Source organism: Neofelis nebulosa, chromosome 7, assembly GCF_028018385.1.
Source record: "Neofelis nebulosa isolate mNeoNeb1 chromosome 7, mNeoNeb1.pri, whole genome shotgun sequence".
NCBI lineage: Eukaryota > Metazoa > Chordata > Mammalia > Carnivora > Felidae > Neofelis > Neofelis nebulosa.
The window spans coordinates 30,187,550-30,203,788 of record NC_080788.1 but is presented as its reverse complement, the minus strand read 5'-3'; the positions used below and the strand labels follow the sequence as shown (position 1 = coordinate 30,203,788).

The 16,239-nt window shown below is 35.4% G+C and overlaps 1 protein-coding gene across 3 annotated transcripts in view; it reads left to right on the top strand.

Moving 5' to 3' along the window:
• Nucleotides 1-16,239, top strand: part of SCAPER (S-phase cyclin A associated protein in the ER) — a 525,678-nt gene that overhangs the window by 217,057 nt on the left and 292,382 nt on the right. For all 3 annotated transcript variants that reach the window (XM_058736955.1, XM_058736953.1, XM_058736954.1), the window contains one exon: nucleotides 12,192-12,328. In XM_058736955.1, the coding sequence (XP_058592938.1) occupies nucleotides 12,192-12,328 (137 nt within the window). The remainder of the gene's footprint in view (nucleotides 1-12,191; nucleotides 12,329-16,239) is intronic.

Sequence of the window (16,239 nt, the reverse complement as noted above, 5' to 3'; positions counted from 1 at the left end):
TTATTACCTCTTAAGTTTTTATTTTGTTAAATTTTTGAACATTTTTCTTTTAATCTTATTTAAAATTAATTCCATTATAATTAGCATCCAGTGTTATATTATTTTCAGGTCTACAATATACTGATTTGGCAGTCTATACATTACTCAGTGCTCATTATGTTAAGTGTACTTTCAAGCCCCTTCACTTGTTTCACCCATCGCCCCACCCACTCCCCTCTGGTAACCACCAGTTCTCTGTATTTAAGAGTCTGGTTTTTTGTTTGTCTCTTTATTCCTTTATTCATTTGTTTTGGTTCTTAAATTCCACATATGAGTGACATTATAAGATATTTTCCTTTCTCTGACTGCCTTATTTTGCTTGGCATTATACCTTGTAGATCTAGCCATGTTGTTTCAAATGGCAAGATTTCATTTTTCAAATGGGTAATATTACACACACGCACACACCACATCATCTCTATCGTTTCAACTGTTGATGGGCACTTGGGTTGCTTCCATAATTTGGATATTGTAAATAATGCTGCAGTAAACATAGGGGTGCATATATCTTTTTGAATTAGTGTTTTTATATTCTTTGGGTTAATACATAAAGTAGTACACTTACTGGATCAAAGGTAACTTATTTTTAATTTTTTGAGGACCTTCCATACTGTTATCCACAATGTCTGCACCAGTTTGCATTCCCACCAATAGTACATGAGCATTCCTTTTCCTCTGTATCCCCTCCAATACTTATTTCTTGTATTTTTTATTTTAGCTATTCTGATAGGTGTGAGTTGGTATCTCACTGTGGTTTTGATTTGCATTCCCCTGATGATACATGATGTTGAGCATCTTTTCATGTACCTGTTGGACATTTGTATGTCATCTTTGAAGAAATGTTTGTTAATGTCTTCTGCCAAGTTTTAATTGGATTTGTTTTTGGGGTGTTGACTTGTGTAAGTTCCTTATCTGTTTTGGATACTAACCCTTTATCGGATATGGCCCATTCTGTAAGGTTGCCTTTAATTTTGTTGATTGTTTCCCTTGCTGTGCAAAGGCTTTATATTTTGATAAAGTCCTGGTAGTTTATTTTTGTTTGTGTTTCCCTTGTATGGGGAGACATATCTAGAAAAATGTTGCTACAGACAATGTCAAAGAAATTGCTGTGTATGTTCTCTTCTAGGATTATCATGGTTTCAGGTCTCACATTTAGTTCTTTAATCCGTTTTGAGTTTATTTTTGTTTATAGTGGAAGTAAGTGGTCTGGTTTTGTTCTTTTGCATATAGCTGTACTCTTTTCCCAGCGCCATTTGTTAAGGAGACTGTCTTTTTCCCATTGCATATTCTTGCCTCTTCTGTGGAAAATAATTGCCCATATAGTTGTGGGGTTATTTTTGGGGTTTGTGCCATACTATGCGGTTTTAATTTCTACAGCTTGGTAGTTTATCTTGAAATCTGGGGTTATGAAACCTCCAGTTTTGTTCTCTTTCAAGTTTCTTTGGCTATTTGGGGCCTTTTGTGATCCCGTACACATTTTAGGATTATTCATTCTAGTACTGTGAAAAATGTTGTTGATACTTTGATAGGGATTACATTAAGTCTGTAAATTGCTTTGGTTTGGATGGCCATTTCAACAATATTTTTTCTCCCAATCCATTAGCATGGAATGTTTTTCCCTTTGTTTGTGTCGTCTTCAGTTTCTTCCATCAGTGTTTATAGTTTTCAGGATACAGGTCTTTTACCTCCTTGGTAGATATTTTGTTATTTATGGTGCAATTATAAATGGAATTGTTTTCATAATTTCTCTTTCTTCTACTGTATTTTTAGTGTATAGAAATGCAACTGATTTCTGTGTATTGATTTGGTGTTCTGTGACCTTAATCAATTCATTTATTATTTCTAGGAGTTTTTTGATGGTGTCTTTAGGGTTTTCTATAGAATACCATGTCACCTGCAAGTAGTGAATATTTTGCTTAATTCTGTACCAATTTGGATGCCTCTTATTTCTTTTCCTTGTCTAATTGCTGTGGCTAAGATTTCTAGGACTATGTTGAGTAAAACTGGTAATAGTGGACATCCTTGTCTTGTTCCTGATCTAAGGGGAAAAGCACTTAGTTTTTACCATCGAGTATGATGTTAGCTGTGAGTTTTTCATAGATGACCTTTATTATGTTGAAGTATGTATCTTGTAAATCTCTTATGTTGACAGTTCTTGTGACTGGATATTACACTTTATCAAATACTTTTTCTGCATCTGTTGAAATGATCATGTGATTTTTATCCTTTCTCTTGTTGATTTGATATATCATATTGATAGATTTGTGAATATTGAAATACCCTTGTGTCCCAGGAATAAATCCCACTTGATCATGGTGAATAATTTTTTTTAATGTATTGGTGGATTCGGTTTGCTTATATTTTGTTGAGAATATTTGCATGTATGATCATTAGAGATACTAGCCTGTCATTCTCTTTGTTTTTAGTGTTGCCATCTGGTTTTGATATGGTGATAATGCTGGCCTCATAAAATGAAACTGAAATGTTACTCTTCTATTGTTTAAATAGTTTGAGAAGAATAGATATTAAGTCTTCTTTGAATGTTTGATAGAATTCATCTGTCAAGCCATCTGGTCCTAAACTTTTGTTTGTTGGGAGTTTTTTATTAGTAATTCACTTTCATTGCTGGTAATCAGTCTTTTCAAGTTTTCTATTTCTTCCTGATTGAGTTTTGGTAGGTTATATATTTCTAGGAATTTACCCATTTCTTCATTGTTGCCTAGTTAGTTTGCATATACTTTTTCATATTACTCTCTTATAATTGTATTTCTGTGGTGTTGATTGTTATTTCTCTCTTTAATTCTTGATTTTGTTTATTTGAGTCCTCTATTTTGATGAGTCTGGGTAGAAGTTTATCATTTTTTTTTCTTTTTCTTTTTTTCAAAAAACAATCTCCTGGTTTCATCGATCTGTTCTATGGTTTTTTTAGTTTCTAATTTATTTATTTATGTTCTGATCTTTTATCATTTCCTTCCTTCTACTGGTTTTGGGTTTTTTTTCTTACTTTATTTTTAGCTCCTTTAGATATAAAGTTCAGTTGTTTATTTGAGATTTTTCTTGCTTCTTGAGTAGGCCTGTATTAGTATAAACTTCCTCTTAGTGCCACGTTTGCTGCATCCCTATGATTTTCAACTGTCATGTTTTTATTTTCATTTGTATCCATGTTTTATTGATTTCTTCCTTGCTTTCTTGATTGACCCATTCATTGCTTAATAGCATGTTATTTAACCTCCATGTATTTATGTTCTTTCTAGAACTTTTCTTCTGGTTAATTTCTAGTTTCATAGCATTGTGGTGAGAAAAGATGGATGATAGGACTTCCTTTTTTTGAATTTGTTAACACTTGTTTTTTGGCCTTGTATGATCTATTAAGAATATTCCATGTATACTGGAAAAGAAATTGTGTTCTGTTTTAGGATGGAATGTTCTGAATATATCTATTAGATCCATCTGGTCCAGTGTGTCATTCAAACCCAGTTTTCTTGTCGATTTTCTGTTTGGATGAACTGTTCATTGATGTAAGTGGTGTTTTAAAGCCCCCTACTATTACTGAATTACTACTGATTACTGCCTTCATGTTTGTTAATAGTAGCTTTATGTATTTGAGTGCTTTCCTATTGGGTGCATAAATATTTACAATTGTTATGTATTCTTGTTGGATGTTTCCTTTATGATCATATAGCATCCTTCTTTGTCTCTTCTTACAGTCTTTGTTTTAAAGTTTATTTCGTCCCGGAAAAGTTTTGCTACCCTGGCTTTCTTTTCATGCCATTTGCATGATGAACACTTTTCCCATACTTTCACTTTAAATCTTCTTGTGTCTTCAGGTCTGAAATGAGTCTCTTACAGGCAGCATATGGATTGGTCTTGCTTTTTATTCATTCCGTCCCCCTATGTATTTTGATTAAACTGGTATTTCCATTTCCATTCACAGTAATTATTGATAGGCATGTACTTTTATTAGCATTTTTTTTTACTAGCTTTATGGTTGTCTTTGCAGTTTTTCTCTGTTCCTTTCTTTTGCTCTCTTCTCTCACAGTGCTCTGCTTCCTTTAGTAATGTATTTGGAATTCTTTCTCTTTATTTTTCCTCTTGCTCTCTTCTCGCACAGTGTCCTGTCTTTAGTGATGTACTTGGATTTCTTTCTCTTTATTTTTTGTATATCTATTAACAGTTTTTGATTTGTGGTTACCATTAGGTTTATGTATAATATATTATGCATATAGCCATCTATAAAGTTTGAACCCATTCTCAAATCACTTAATTTTTACTTCTCTCCCCACCACATTTTAAATGTATGGTGTCATACTTTATATCTTTTTATTTTGTGAATCCCTTGACTGATTTTTATAGATGTACTTAATTTTACTGCTTTTGTGCTACCTACTTTTCTTATTCCTGCTTATGGTCTTTCCTTTCCATCAAAGAATGTCCTTTAACATTTCTTGTAGGCTGGCTTAATGGTGATGAATTTCTTTAACTTCTGTTTGGGAAACTCTTTGCCTCTTCTTGCTGCATAGAGTATTCTTTTTTTTTTTTTTTTTTTTTAATTTTTTTAACGTTTATTTATTTTTGAGACAGAGCATGAACGGGGGAGGGTCAGAGAGAGGGAGACACAGAATCTGAAACAGGCTCCAGGCTCTGAGCTGTCAGCACAGAGCCCGACGCAAGGCTCGAACTCATGGACCGCAAGATCATGACCTGAGCTGAAGTTGGCCACTTAACCGACTGAGCCACCCAGGCGCCCCTGCATAGAGTATTCTTGGTTGCAGGTTTTTTCTTTCAGCACTTTGAATATATCATGCCACTCCCTCTGGCCTGCAAAGTTTCTGCTGAAATATTAGCTGATAGCATTCTGGGGTTTCCCTTGTATGTAACTGTTTTCTTTTGCTGCTTTTAAAATTCTCTTTATTGACCCAGCAATAGCACTGCTAGGAATTTACCCAAGGGATACAGGGGTGCTGATTCATAGGGTACTTGTAGCCCAGTATTTATAGCAGCACTTTCAACAATAGCCAAATTATGGAAAGAACCTAAATGCCCATCAACTGATGAATGGATAAAGAAGTTGTGGTTTATATATACAATGGAATACTACTTGGCAATGAGAAAGAATGAAATATGGCCTTTTGTAGCAACATGGATGGAACTGCAGAGTGTTATGCTAAGTGAAATCAGTCAGGCAGAGAAAGACAGATACCATATGTTTTCACTCTTATGTGGATCCTGAGAAACTTAACAGAAGACCATGGGGGAGGGGGAGGGGGAAAAAAAGTTACAGAGAGGGAAGGAGGCAAACCATAAGAGACTCTTAAAAACTGAGAATAAACTGAGGGTTGATGGGGAGTGGGAGGGAGGGAAAGTGGGTGATGGGCATTGAGGAAGGCACCTGTTGGGATGCGCACTAGGTGTTGTATGGAAACCAATTTGACAATAAATTTCATATTAAAAAATAATTTTAAAAATCTCTTTATCACTACATTTTGCCATTTGAATTACCCTCTGTTTTTGTTTGGACCTCCTTGGATTGATTTTGTTGTGGGATCTCTGTGCCCCCTGGATCTGGATTTCTGTTTCCTTCCCAAGATTCAAGAAGTTTCCAGCTATTGTTTCTCCAAATAAATTTTCTGTTCCCTAGTCTCTTCCCTTTCTGGGACCCCTGTAATGCAGATGTTTTTGTGCTTGATGGTGTCCTGAGTTCCTTTTATTATTCTCAGTTTTTGTCTTTTTCTTTCTCCTGTTCAGCTTGATTGCTTTCCATTACTCTATCATCCAGGTTTTTCATCCATTCTTTTAGTCTACTATTTATTAGCTCTAGTGTATTTTTAATTTTAACTACTAAGTTTTCCATCTCTGACTGGTTTCTTTTTATGTTTTCTGTATCTTTGTTGAAGGTGTTGCTGAGATCCTCACTCTTTTTTTTTTTTTCAAGTCTGGTGAGTGTCTTTATGACTATTACTTTAAATTTCTATCAGGCATATTACATATGTCCATTCATTTAGTCTTCTTGCTCTGATTTGTCCTGTTCTTTCATTTGAGACGTATTCCTCTGTCTCCTTATTTTGTTTGATTCTCTGTGTTTCTTTGTGTGTTTTAGGAAAGTCAGCTACAGCTCCTGATCTTACTTATGATGAAGAGGTGCTATAGTGCCCTTTATTGCAGTGTCCCCTGTTCACCTGAATCTGGCGCTTCATGGGTATCTCCTGTGTGCACTGCATGTGCTTTACTATTGTGTCTGAGCTGGGTTTGCCTTAAGCATAGTAGTCTGCAAAGTCTCTGTTTTTTGTGGTCAGCGTTTCGTCTCTGAGTTGTTAGTAGGCCAGTGTGGGTCTGCCTAAGCTTGAGTTGGCTTACACCATGCATTTGTCGGAGCCACCATAGCACCACACTGCAGGGCACTTGCCCTGTGTTGTCTCCTGGGAAGCTTTGGTTGGTGGGTAGGGCCTGCAGTCAGACCAGATGTCTGCTCCAACCCACTGCTGGGGCTGCCACCTTACTGGTTTGTGTGTTTTTCTGCCCCTCTCCCCAGGGTCAGAGTCACTTTGGTATGATGCTGACCTCTTTCAGGGCCACTTACACACTGTCACACCTGTGGTGCTACTTTGGTTGGACTCTCGTCAAGGGTGTGTTGGAGGGTGTGGGTCCATAGGAGAACATGGAGGCAGCGCATGCTGTTAGCAAGCTACGTGGAGAGTGTTTGGGCTGTGCTGTTTCCCATGTATCCCTGTATCTTGGTGAGGGGAGGGGAGGGAAATGGCACTGCCAGCTCTTTTGTTCTTGAAGAAGTCTTCCTAAGATGTCTGCCCCTCTAGCACATGCTCTGAGACTAGTAAACAAACCTCACTTTCATAAACCCCAGGTGTGTTTCAAACTGCCACTTCTGTGCTATATTGCAGTGAGGGCCATGTGGCTCTTGACCATGTCTCCACCCTTCCTACCCTCTTCTCTACATTAGGTTTGGAGAGCTGCCAGTCTTCTGGGTGGTTTCAGGGTTATTTATGCACATGTGTTTGTTATTTAGGTGTACCTATGTGAGGAGGTGAGCCTAAGATCCTCCTATTCTTCCATCTTTCCTTGGGATCCTCAGAGGCTTGTTCTTTAGTTGATTCCACAGGAGGATCTTATGAATATAATATTCTCTGAGTTTTTTTAATGTTGATAACATTTATCTGTGACTTAATTCCTGAAAGTTGGTTTTACTAGATATAAAATCTTTAGCTCATATTTCTTTCTTTGAAAATACTAAATATATTGCTTCATTTTCTTCTGCCATAAAATGTTGCTGTCAAGAAGGCTGCTGGTAATCTGATTTTTCCCTTGTAACTCACTTGTTTTTTCCCCTATATGTTCAAGTAATTTTTCCTTTTTCTTCTAAGCCCAAAAGTTGTAATAGGATATATCTTGGCTTTAGCTACTCTGGGTCAGTATTTTTGGGCATGCGGTGTACCCTTTTAGTATTTAATTATATTCTCTTCAGGAGATATTTCTTGAGTTATAGTTTTTATTATTTGATCTCTTCCCTTGCTTTGGTTTTCTTTTTTAACAGACTTTTATTTACATCTTTGCCCATCTTTCATATTTCCACTTACTCTCAACTCCTTTTTCTTTATATCTTTGGATATAAACATTTTTCTCCTTTCATCTTTTATTTGTCTAAGGCATTATTTGTTGTTTGTTCTTTCTTCTGTGTCTTCTATTTTATTAACATTTTTAAGGGTTAGTTTTTCATTTTCAATCTTCTTTGAATCTCATGACCTAAATTCTAAATTATTAAGATGGTGAGTTGTGTTGTTTTCTCATGCCTTATACCCCTTGAAAAATTTGTTTTAGCTTGTTTTGAAATGGAGAGTAAAATTTGGATTTAGCCTGTGCATGTTTTTTGGTGTATTTTCATTGTTTGTATTGTTGCTTAATTTTAGCCATTTTTTAAAAATAATTTTGGCTATTGGCCTTGATACTTTTAGGGTAGAATTGGTTTTATAAGACTTTTAGATTCAGTTGTGAATTTGGCATAGGTATTCAAATTTCCTGGAGCTCCTTTTCTGTTATTTTTGTATAAAATAGAGTAACCTGATTTCTGAAATTTCTTTATTCTCTTTCCTTGCTCTTCTTTTGTCTACGCTTTTTCCCCCTTTATCTTTATTATCTCTAGTTGGCACATTTAAATTCCTTTTGCAGCAGTTTTCCCATGGCTCAGTTTTGAGAGTTCATTGGGACTAGCCTTCACCAAAGTATTAAGTCCTTAATGCAGCTGTTTCTTTCACTGCCTTCGGAGTGGGCAAACTTCTCTCCATTTTAGATCCTCTTCTCAAATTGGCCTATTGAATTCTCCAATGGAAAATGGTTCCTTTTCTAGAATTCTGTTGTGAAGTTCATTATTCACTATTTGTTTCCCTTGATTTCTCCTTCAAAGACACTGAAACTCTGCTGATGCGTTGGTAATTTGACCTCACCTACTTGGTGTGGGGTTTAGGGGGATACATTGTCACCTTGTTTTGTTGTAAATATTTTCTGTGGGTTTTGCTATTGATATGTAATTGCTTTTTCTGTTTTATATGGTAATTTAGAGAGAAGCTAAATTTTTTACTGTTTATTTTTGAGAGAGGTAGACAGAGCATGAGGGGGCAGGGACAGAGACAGAGGGAGACACAGAATCTGAAGCAAGCTCCAGGCTCTGAGCTGTCAGTACAGAACCCAGTGTGTGGCTCAAACTCACCAACTGTGAGATCATGACCTCAGCCAAAATTGGACTTTTAACCGATTGAGCCTCCCAGATGCCCCTAGAGAGAATCTAAAATTTTGCTGCCACTGCCTTCATCTACTTCCAATTTTCTGTTTATAAGGATTTTAATGACTAATATTTCCTCATGGAAATATGCCATAATTTCATCAGCCACTCCTTAGTGTTGAAAAACCTTTACATATACCTTCTATCTTCAGAAGCCATCTCAGTACCTTCCTGTATAAAGTCTCCATAGTTTTAATGGAAAAATGACTATTAATTATCCTCTGTCACGTCCCACAGTGTGTTTCTTTTATCGCCCAAAATTGATTTGTTTCTTATAGAAGCTAAAATATAATGCAAATCACTAGACGAAAACGTATAAAAACTTGAAATCTGTTTATAGAAAGCTGGACAAAAGACACATTTTAAGTCACAGAGGACAAAATATAAATGGTCTAACATACTAACACCAGTGTTTCAGCCAACAAATTGATAGATTTACAAACAAAATAGAAACACTAGGTAGTGGCAAATCACTTGTGGGCATGTAAATTAATTCCCAGTTTGGTTGTTCAATTTGGGAATACTTATAAAAATCCTTAAAAATATGTGTATTCTGTGATATAGGAATTTCAGTTTTATGATTTGATCAAAGGGAAAATAGATTATGTGTTTAAAATCTTAACTGTAGGAATATTTGTTGCACTGGCATTTATAATATTGATAATAAAAGTTATCTAGATATCTAACAATAAAGTAGTAAAATTAGGTATATTCATGAAATGGAATAACTGATAGCCACTAGATTATGTTGTAGAATATTATTTAATAGAATGTATTTGAAATTTTAAATTTAAAAAATTTATAAAATATTATAAATGGCATATCCCACATATAAAAACACACAAAGAATATAAGATATATTCATATAATTATTTTTAGGTGTTAGTATTTTATGAGATTTTTTATTTCTTAATTTTTATTTATATATTCTATAATTGACACATACTGATTTTGTATTAGGATAGAACTTACTTTTGGGCACCTTAATCAACTGTAAGTTGATTAAGCATCTGGCTCTTGACTTTAGCTCAGGTCATGAACTCGCGGTTTGTGGGTTAGAACCTCACGTCAGGCTCTGCACTGGCAGTGTGGAGCCCGCTTAGGAGTCTCTCTTTCTGCCCCTCCCCCACTGGTGTGCTCTGTCTCTCTCTCTCTCTCTCTCTCTCTCTCTCTCTCTCAAAATAAATTTTAAAAAAAGTTTTTTTAAAAAGATAAAACTTACTAAGTCAAATAAAAATATATTCTCATTTGTTTTTAGTTTTGAGATTTTTGAAAATGTTAACATTAACGTGAATGCATAATTCATGTGTGTAGATGTATTGTTCTTTAAGAAGATAGGATTTTTGATAGTTCTAGATAAAGTCCAAGATTTTCTGTATAGTGTCTACCTTTGTGTATAGTGATCTTTAGTGAATTCTATTAGATATGTAAATGACATTTACATGTAACTTAAATAGTATATTGGACCTTCCATAAAGTAGAAGGTGTCATTTGGAATATTCTTTTTTCTTGGTGCAGAAATAGAAATTAACATGTCAGACTCAGTCTATATTGGCAGTGTTGGGGGAGGGGAATAGCTTGGTCTTGTGAAGTCAGCTAGTTTGACCTTGAGCTTTGTGGCTGTGGACATAATACCAAACCTCTCTGAACCATTATTAAGTATCTTGTAAAATGTAAACATATTGCCACCTGTTTTATGGTATTGTGATGATTATAGGAAATAATGTGTTCAGGTTAGCCCTTTGCTGATCATGTATTAATTAAGCATTCAAAAATGGTAACATGGATAATGATTTCACATATGACTTGCTTTATACCATGTATCCTTAGAAGATATGGTAAGAGGATTATCTTTATTTATATTATTGCTTTTGTTTGATTTGAGACCTGGGTATTTTTTTCTAGTTGCATTTGAAATGGGAAACATTCTGGGAAGAGTAACTGTATGTGGGGAACATAAGCATTTTGTTGTGGACTATTATTTTGGAAATGCTTATGATGGAAATACTTTAAGTGGAAATTTGTAGTAGACAGTTTGATATAGGAGTGGAGTTCAGAGGAGAGGTCAGAGCTAGAGCTAAAAATTTGGGAATTGCCTGTGTATAAATAATATTTCAAGTCACTGCACTTGATGAATGAGTTTGGATAGAGAAGTATATAGCTCTGGGATGTTCCAACATTTGCTCGTGCAGAGCAAAAGAATCCAACAAAGAAAACTTAGAAGGTGCAGCTGGTAAGTTAAGAGGACAGTGTAATGTCTGGAAGCCTAGTGAAGAAAAAGTGTCAGGAAAGAGGAAGTGATCTACAGGGCTAAGGGTGTTAGAAATTTGAGGAGATCTAAAACAACTTCTAGAAAAGAGTGTGTAGAGAAAATAGTTTAAGGTTCCCTAATTGCCTGGCAATACTAGGGGCCATTTGAGTATGACATTTGTAATGTCATAAATTTAAAGTGAGAGTAGTCAACACAGTTCATAATTACAGCCACATTAATCTGGCCAGGTATGGGCACAGAGTAGGGTGGGAGTTGGATTTAGAATTGGGATTTTGCCATGCAAGTATGAGTAAAGAAGAGAGGGGAAGGGAATGTACATGCTGTGTACATGCAAGGAAGTGATTATAGTAATGGGCTGTAAAATCTAACATTGATAAGGAGGGACATGGGGCCAGAATCTGTGCGCTCCAGCCAAACCACATCGCTGTTTCCAGTAACCACATTCTACTTTCATCTCTTTTTGTGTGTTCTGAAATGCCTTTTTTTAATTTTTCCTTTCTGCCACCTTTCCCAACACTCAGCTCAAACAAACACACATATATCTAATATCTGTATGTTCAAATTCAGTCCATTCTTCAAGAGATAGCAGACATGGTACTTCCTTCTTGAAACCTTTCCCCTTTACCCCCAGTGAACATTGCTTTTGTTTCCCTTTAGCATAGGAAATGCTCCTATAGCATCCCATCTTTCTAATCGACACTTACTACTGGATATTATAGATTTGTGTGTGTATGTGTGTGTATATACACACACACACACACACTCACACACATATATACATATGTACATTTACATATACACATACATTTTTTTTTTTTTACCTCTCAATGCTGTGTGGTTGTGAGGGATAGGGATATGTCCTTGTATCCTTAGCATTTATAACAGTTGATGTACAGAAAAGGTTTGATAAGTCCATGAAAATCTTAAGTAAAACATTTCTTCAGTGTTTTCCAAAGGAATTGTGAAAAACAGAATTTTGTAAATATTACTTTACTTTTATCTATATACTTTTTTATACTCACTGTAGTCTGTAGCAATGCTATGTTATTCTTTAACCATCATCAATGTTATTATCATTTATTTATCTTGCAGGAGCATCTTTCATTAAAGAAGTATATTATTGACATTGTGGTTGAAAGTGCAGCTCTACCAGAACCATTGAAAGATGGAGAAGAGAGGCAGAAAAATAAAAAAAAAGCCAAAAAGATAAAAGCCCGGATGAACTCCAGGTACCATAAATATCCTTAAAAAGAAAAGAAAACAAAAACTTTAGTGATATATCCTTGCTAATGTATATCTAAGGAAGACCCTGTGCCCTCCCAAAAAGTTTAAACTTGTTTGCTTCAAGAAAGCTTTGAAAATAATACTGATGAGCCTAATTTATAGCCACTTTCTTTGATTGAGAAAGAAAACTGTGTATCGATCTAAAGCCCTTGCTTTCACCTGTTAAGAGCTCTTCTTATAATTGGATGCCAAAGCCTTGCCAAACCTGTGCCTCCTCCAGCATACAGTAGTATGTTTAAGTATGTGTAAACTAAGCCTATTTTTCTTTCCAACTATTGATTTTTAAATGAGGTATCAAAGAAAATCAATAGCAATCAACAAATAGAAGTCTGCTGGCTATAGTGTCAAATCCCATGACTAGGTTTAATCAATTTGGTTGCTGTCACAACAAGAAAAAGTTCAAGAAATATCTTGAAATGGAAAGTGAGTTGTCAGACCCGTAGTTTATCATCAGCCTCCAAAGTACCATCTGAGGATCAGACAGCTATGTAGTACATCATTGCCTTACATGCTTGTAGCATCATCTGATGACTGATGAGTCTTATTCAGGACACAGATGTAGTTCCTCAGTAGTAGATGATTTTTGCTATTTGGGAGTAGGTAATCTAAATGTGTTGTTTTACCTTTATCAGCAAATGTCTTGAAAGTTGGAGAAGCTTGATCCCATGGGATTATCGCAATATAGTTCTAGAATAACAGTGAATGATGGTTATCACTCAGTAGTTTCCAATTTCAGATTGTAATCAAAGGTGTCCATTTCATCTTACAGAATCAATGAAAACTTCAGAGTATTCATTCAAGCAAAGAATAGAAAAGGCTTTTTTTTATTGTATTTTTTGAGATCCCACTAAGTTTCTAAAAATAGTTTCACAGTGCACTTGAGGGTATTACTGACCTTCATTTCTAGTTTATGCTAAGAACTTACCTCCTGACACTGAAATGCTATACAGCCCATTTTTGTAAGCTCTTTTTTCTCTATGTACATATTCCCTTGGTAAGCTCCCACTATCTGTGGTTCTAAATGTCCTCTACTTGGTGATGACTACCAATTTTATATCTGCAGTTTTACTCAAACACAAGCTCTTGCTGTTTCCAGAACCCCTCTTTGACCCCATAGTCTTCTCTGTCACAGTAAATAGATACTTTATTCCAGCTTTTATGCCAAAACCCTTACTTGACCTGTCTTTCTCCCACATCTCACATCCAGTCCAACTACAAATGTTCAAAATTTGACTACCTCTCTCTAACTTCACTGCTTACCCTGAACCAATCCTTTATCATCTTTCACCTGAGTTACTGTACTAGCTCTGTGATTAGTATCCTTATTTCTGCCTTTGCCTCCTTGTCTATTCTAAATACCCTATCCAGAGTGAGCCTATTAAAATGTAAGTCAGTCATGTCACTTCTCAAAACCTGAGGGCTCTTTACACCTCAGGTTTCCTCTCCCCACATATATCCATACACTTAGCTCCCTTATCTCCTTCGGTCTTTGTTCAAATGTCACCTTTTCAATTAGGCTCTCCTTGAGAGCTTAACTTGTTTTTTCTTTTTTTTTTTTTGTTTTTCTTTAAATATAAGTAATGGTAATTTATTAAATAAAATCTTAAAATTATAGGAAAAATACCTATAATTCTGTTGTTAATAATTTGGCTTAAATATCCTGATTATGCATACCTACCTATATCTATAGACTTTTTTCTTCATTGTGGTATGATATATTTAGGTGAAATGTAGAGATCTCCAATGTAGAGTTTGTTGACTTTGACAAATCTAGGTACTCATGTAATCCACACCCATCAAAATTGTCTTTGTACCTCTTTCCAGTCAGTTTCTCACCAGCCCTGGTGCTTGGTAATCACTGATCTGCTTTCTGTCATTATGGATTTCTTTTTCCTGTTCTGGAAAGGCATACAAATGAAATCAGACTCCTTTGTGGCTAACTTCTTTTACTAAGTGTATTGTTTTTGAGATAGATCAGTGTTGTTGCATGTGAGATAGTTTGTTTCTTTTTATTGTTGCACATATCCATTGTGTGCATATCCTATAATTTTTATTTATTCATCTGTTGATAGACTTTGGGTTTCCAGTTAGCATTTGTAAGTTAAGCTCCTGCCAGGTCTTTGGGTATATATGCATTTTCATTTCTGCTGGGTAAATACCTAAAAGTGGAATACCACACCATTTTCCATAGTGGTTGTACTCTTATGCACTCCTGTCAGCAATCTGTGGGAGTTCCAGTTTCTCCACAATCTTGCTAGTACATACTTAATGTTGTTAGTTCTTAAAATTTTGCCCTATTTTCAGTGAGAGTGTAGTGTCATCTCCTTGCGATTCTAATTTACATTTCCTTAGTGACAAATTATATCAAACATCTCTTTATGTGCTTTTTAACCATTTGGTATCTTTCTTTATGAAATGTGCATTGAAGGTTTTTGCCTATTTTAAAAGTTGTTACCTTACTTTTGAGTTTTTTATATGTTTTGACTACAAAGTTCTTTGTCACATATGCATTGCAAATGTTATCTTGTAGTCTGGAAATTGTCTATACATTTTCTTGAAGATAGCCTTTGATAAGGAAAGGTTTTTACTTGTGATGATGTCTATTTTGGGTTTTTGGTTTCTAAGAGATCTCTGCCTAAACAAAGGTTTAAAAAAGCCTCTTATGTATTTTTTAGAAGTTTTGTTAAGTTTTACTTTTGCATTTAGGCTATGACTCATCTCAAATAAACTAATGGGCAGATGCCTAGGCCCAAATTTATGTTTCCGTACAGGTAACCAGTTGTCCCAACACTGTTGCTGAAAAGGTTTCTTTTCCCATTATACTCTGTTAGCACTTTGGTTTAAAAAAAAAAAAACAAACAAACTTATGAGCTCTAATAGTTTTGTGCATTTATAAGATTTCTTTATATACATAAACATATCTGAGAATAAAAACAGGTTTTTTTTAATTATATAATATTTATTTCTTTTCATTGTTATCTTCAGCAAAATTTGAATAGAAGCTTTGGTCCTGATCTTAGGGAGAAAGCCTTTAGTTTTTCACCATTAAGGTATTCTGTTAGCTATAGTTTTTTGTAAATGCCCTTTATCAGGTTGAGGAAGCTTTTTTTTTTATTCTTAGATTCCTGAGAGTTTTTTTCATAAATTGATATTCCATGTTTTCAGATGCCTTCTTCTTTTTTTTTAATATATGAAATTTATTGTCAAATTGGTTTCCATACAACACCCAGTGCTCATCCCAAAAGGTGCCCTCCTCAATACCCATCACCCACCCTACCCTCCCTCCTACCCCCCATCATCCCTCAGTTTGTTCTCAGTTTTTAACAGTCTCTTATGCTTTGGCTCTCTCCCACTCTAACCTCTTTTTTTTTTTTTTTTCCTTCCCCTCCCCCATGGGTTTCTGTTACGTTTCTCAGGATCCACATAAGAGTGAAACCATATGGTATCTGTCTTTCTCTGTATGGCTTATTTCACTTAGCATCACACTCTCCAGTTCCATCCACGTTGCTACAAAAGGCCATATTTCATTCTTTCTCATTGCCACGTAGTATTCCATTGTGTATATAAACCACAACTTCTTTATCCATTCATCAGTTGATGGACATTTAGGCTCTTTCCATAATTTGGCTATTGTTGAGAGTGCTGCTGTAAACACTGGGGTACAAGTGCCCCTATGCATCAGTACTCCCGTATCCCTTGGATAAATTCCTAGCAGTGCTATTGCTGGGTCATAGGATAGGTCTATTTTTAATTTTCTGAGGAACCTCCACACTGCTTTCCAGAGCGGCTGCACCAATTTGCATTCCCACCAACAGTGCAAGAGGGTTCCCGTCTCTCCACATCCTCTCCAGCATCT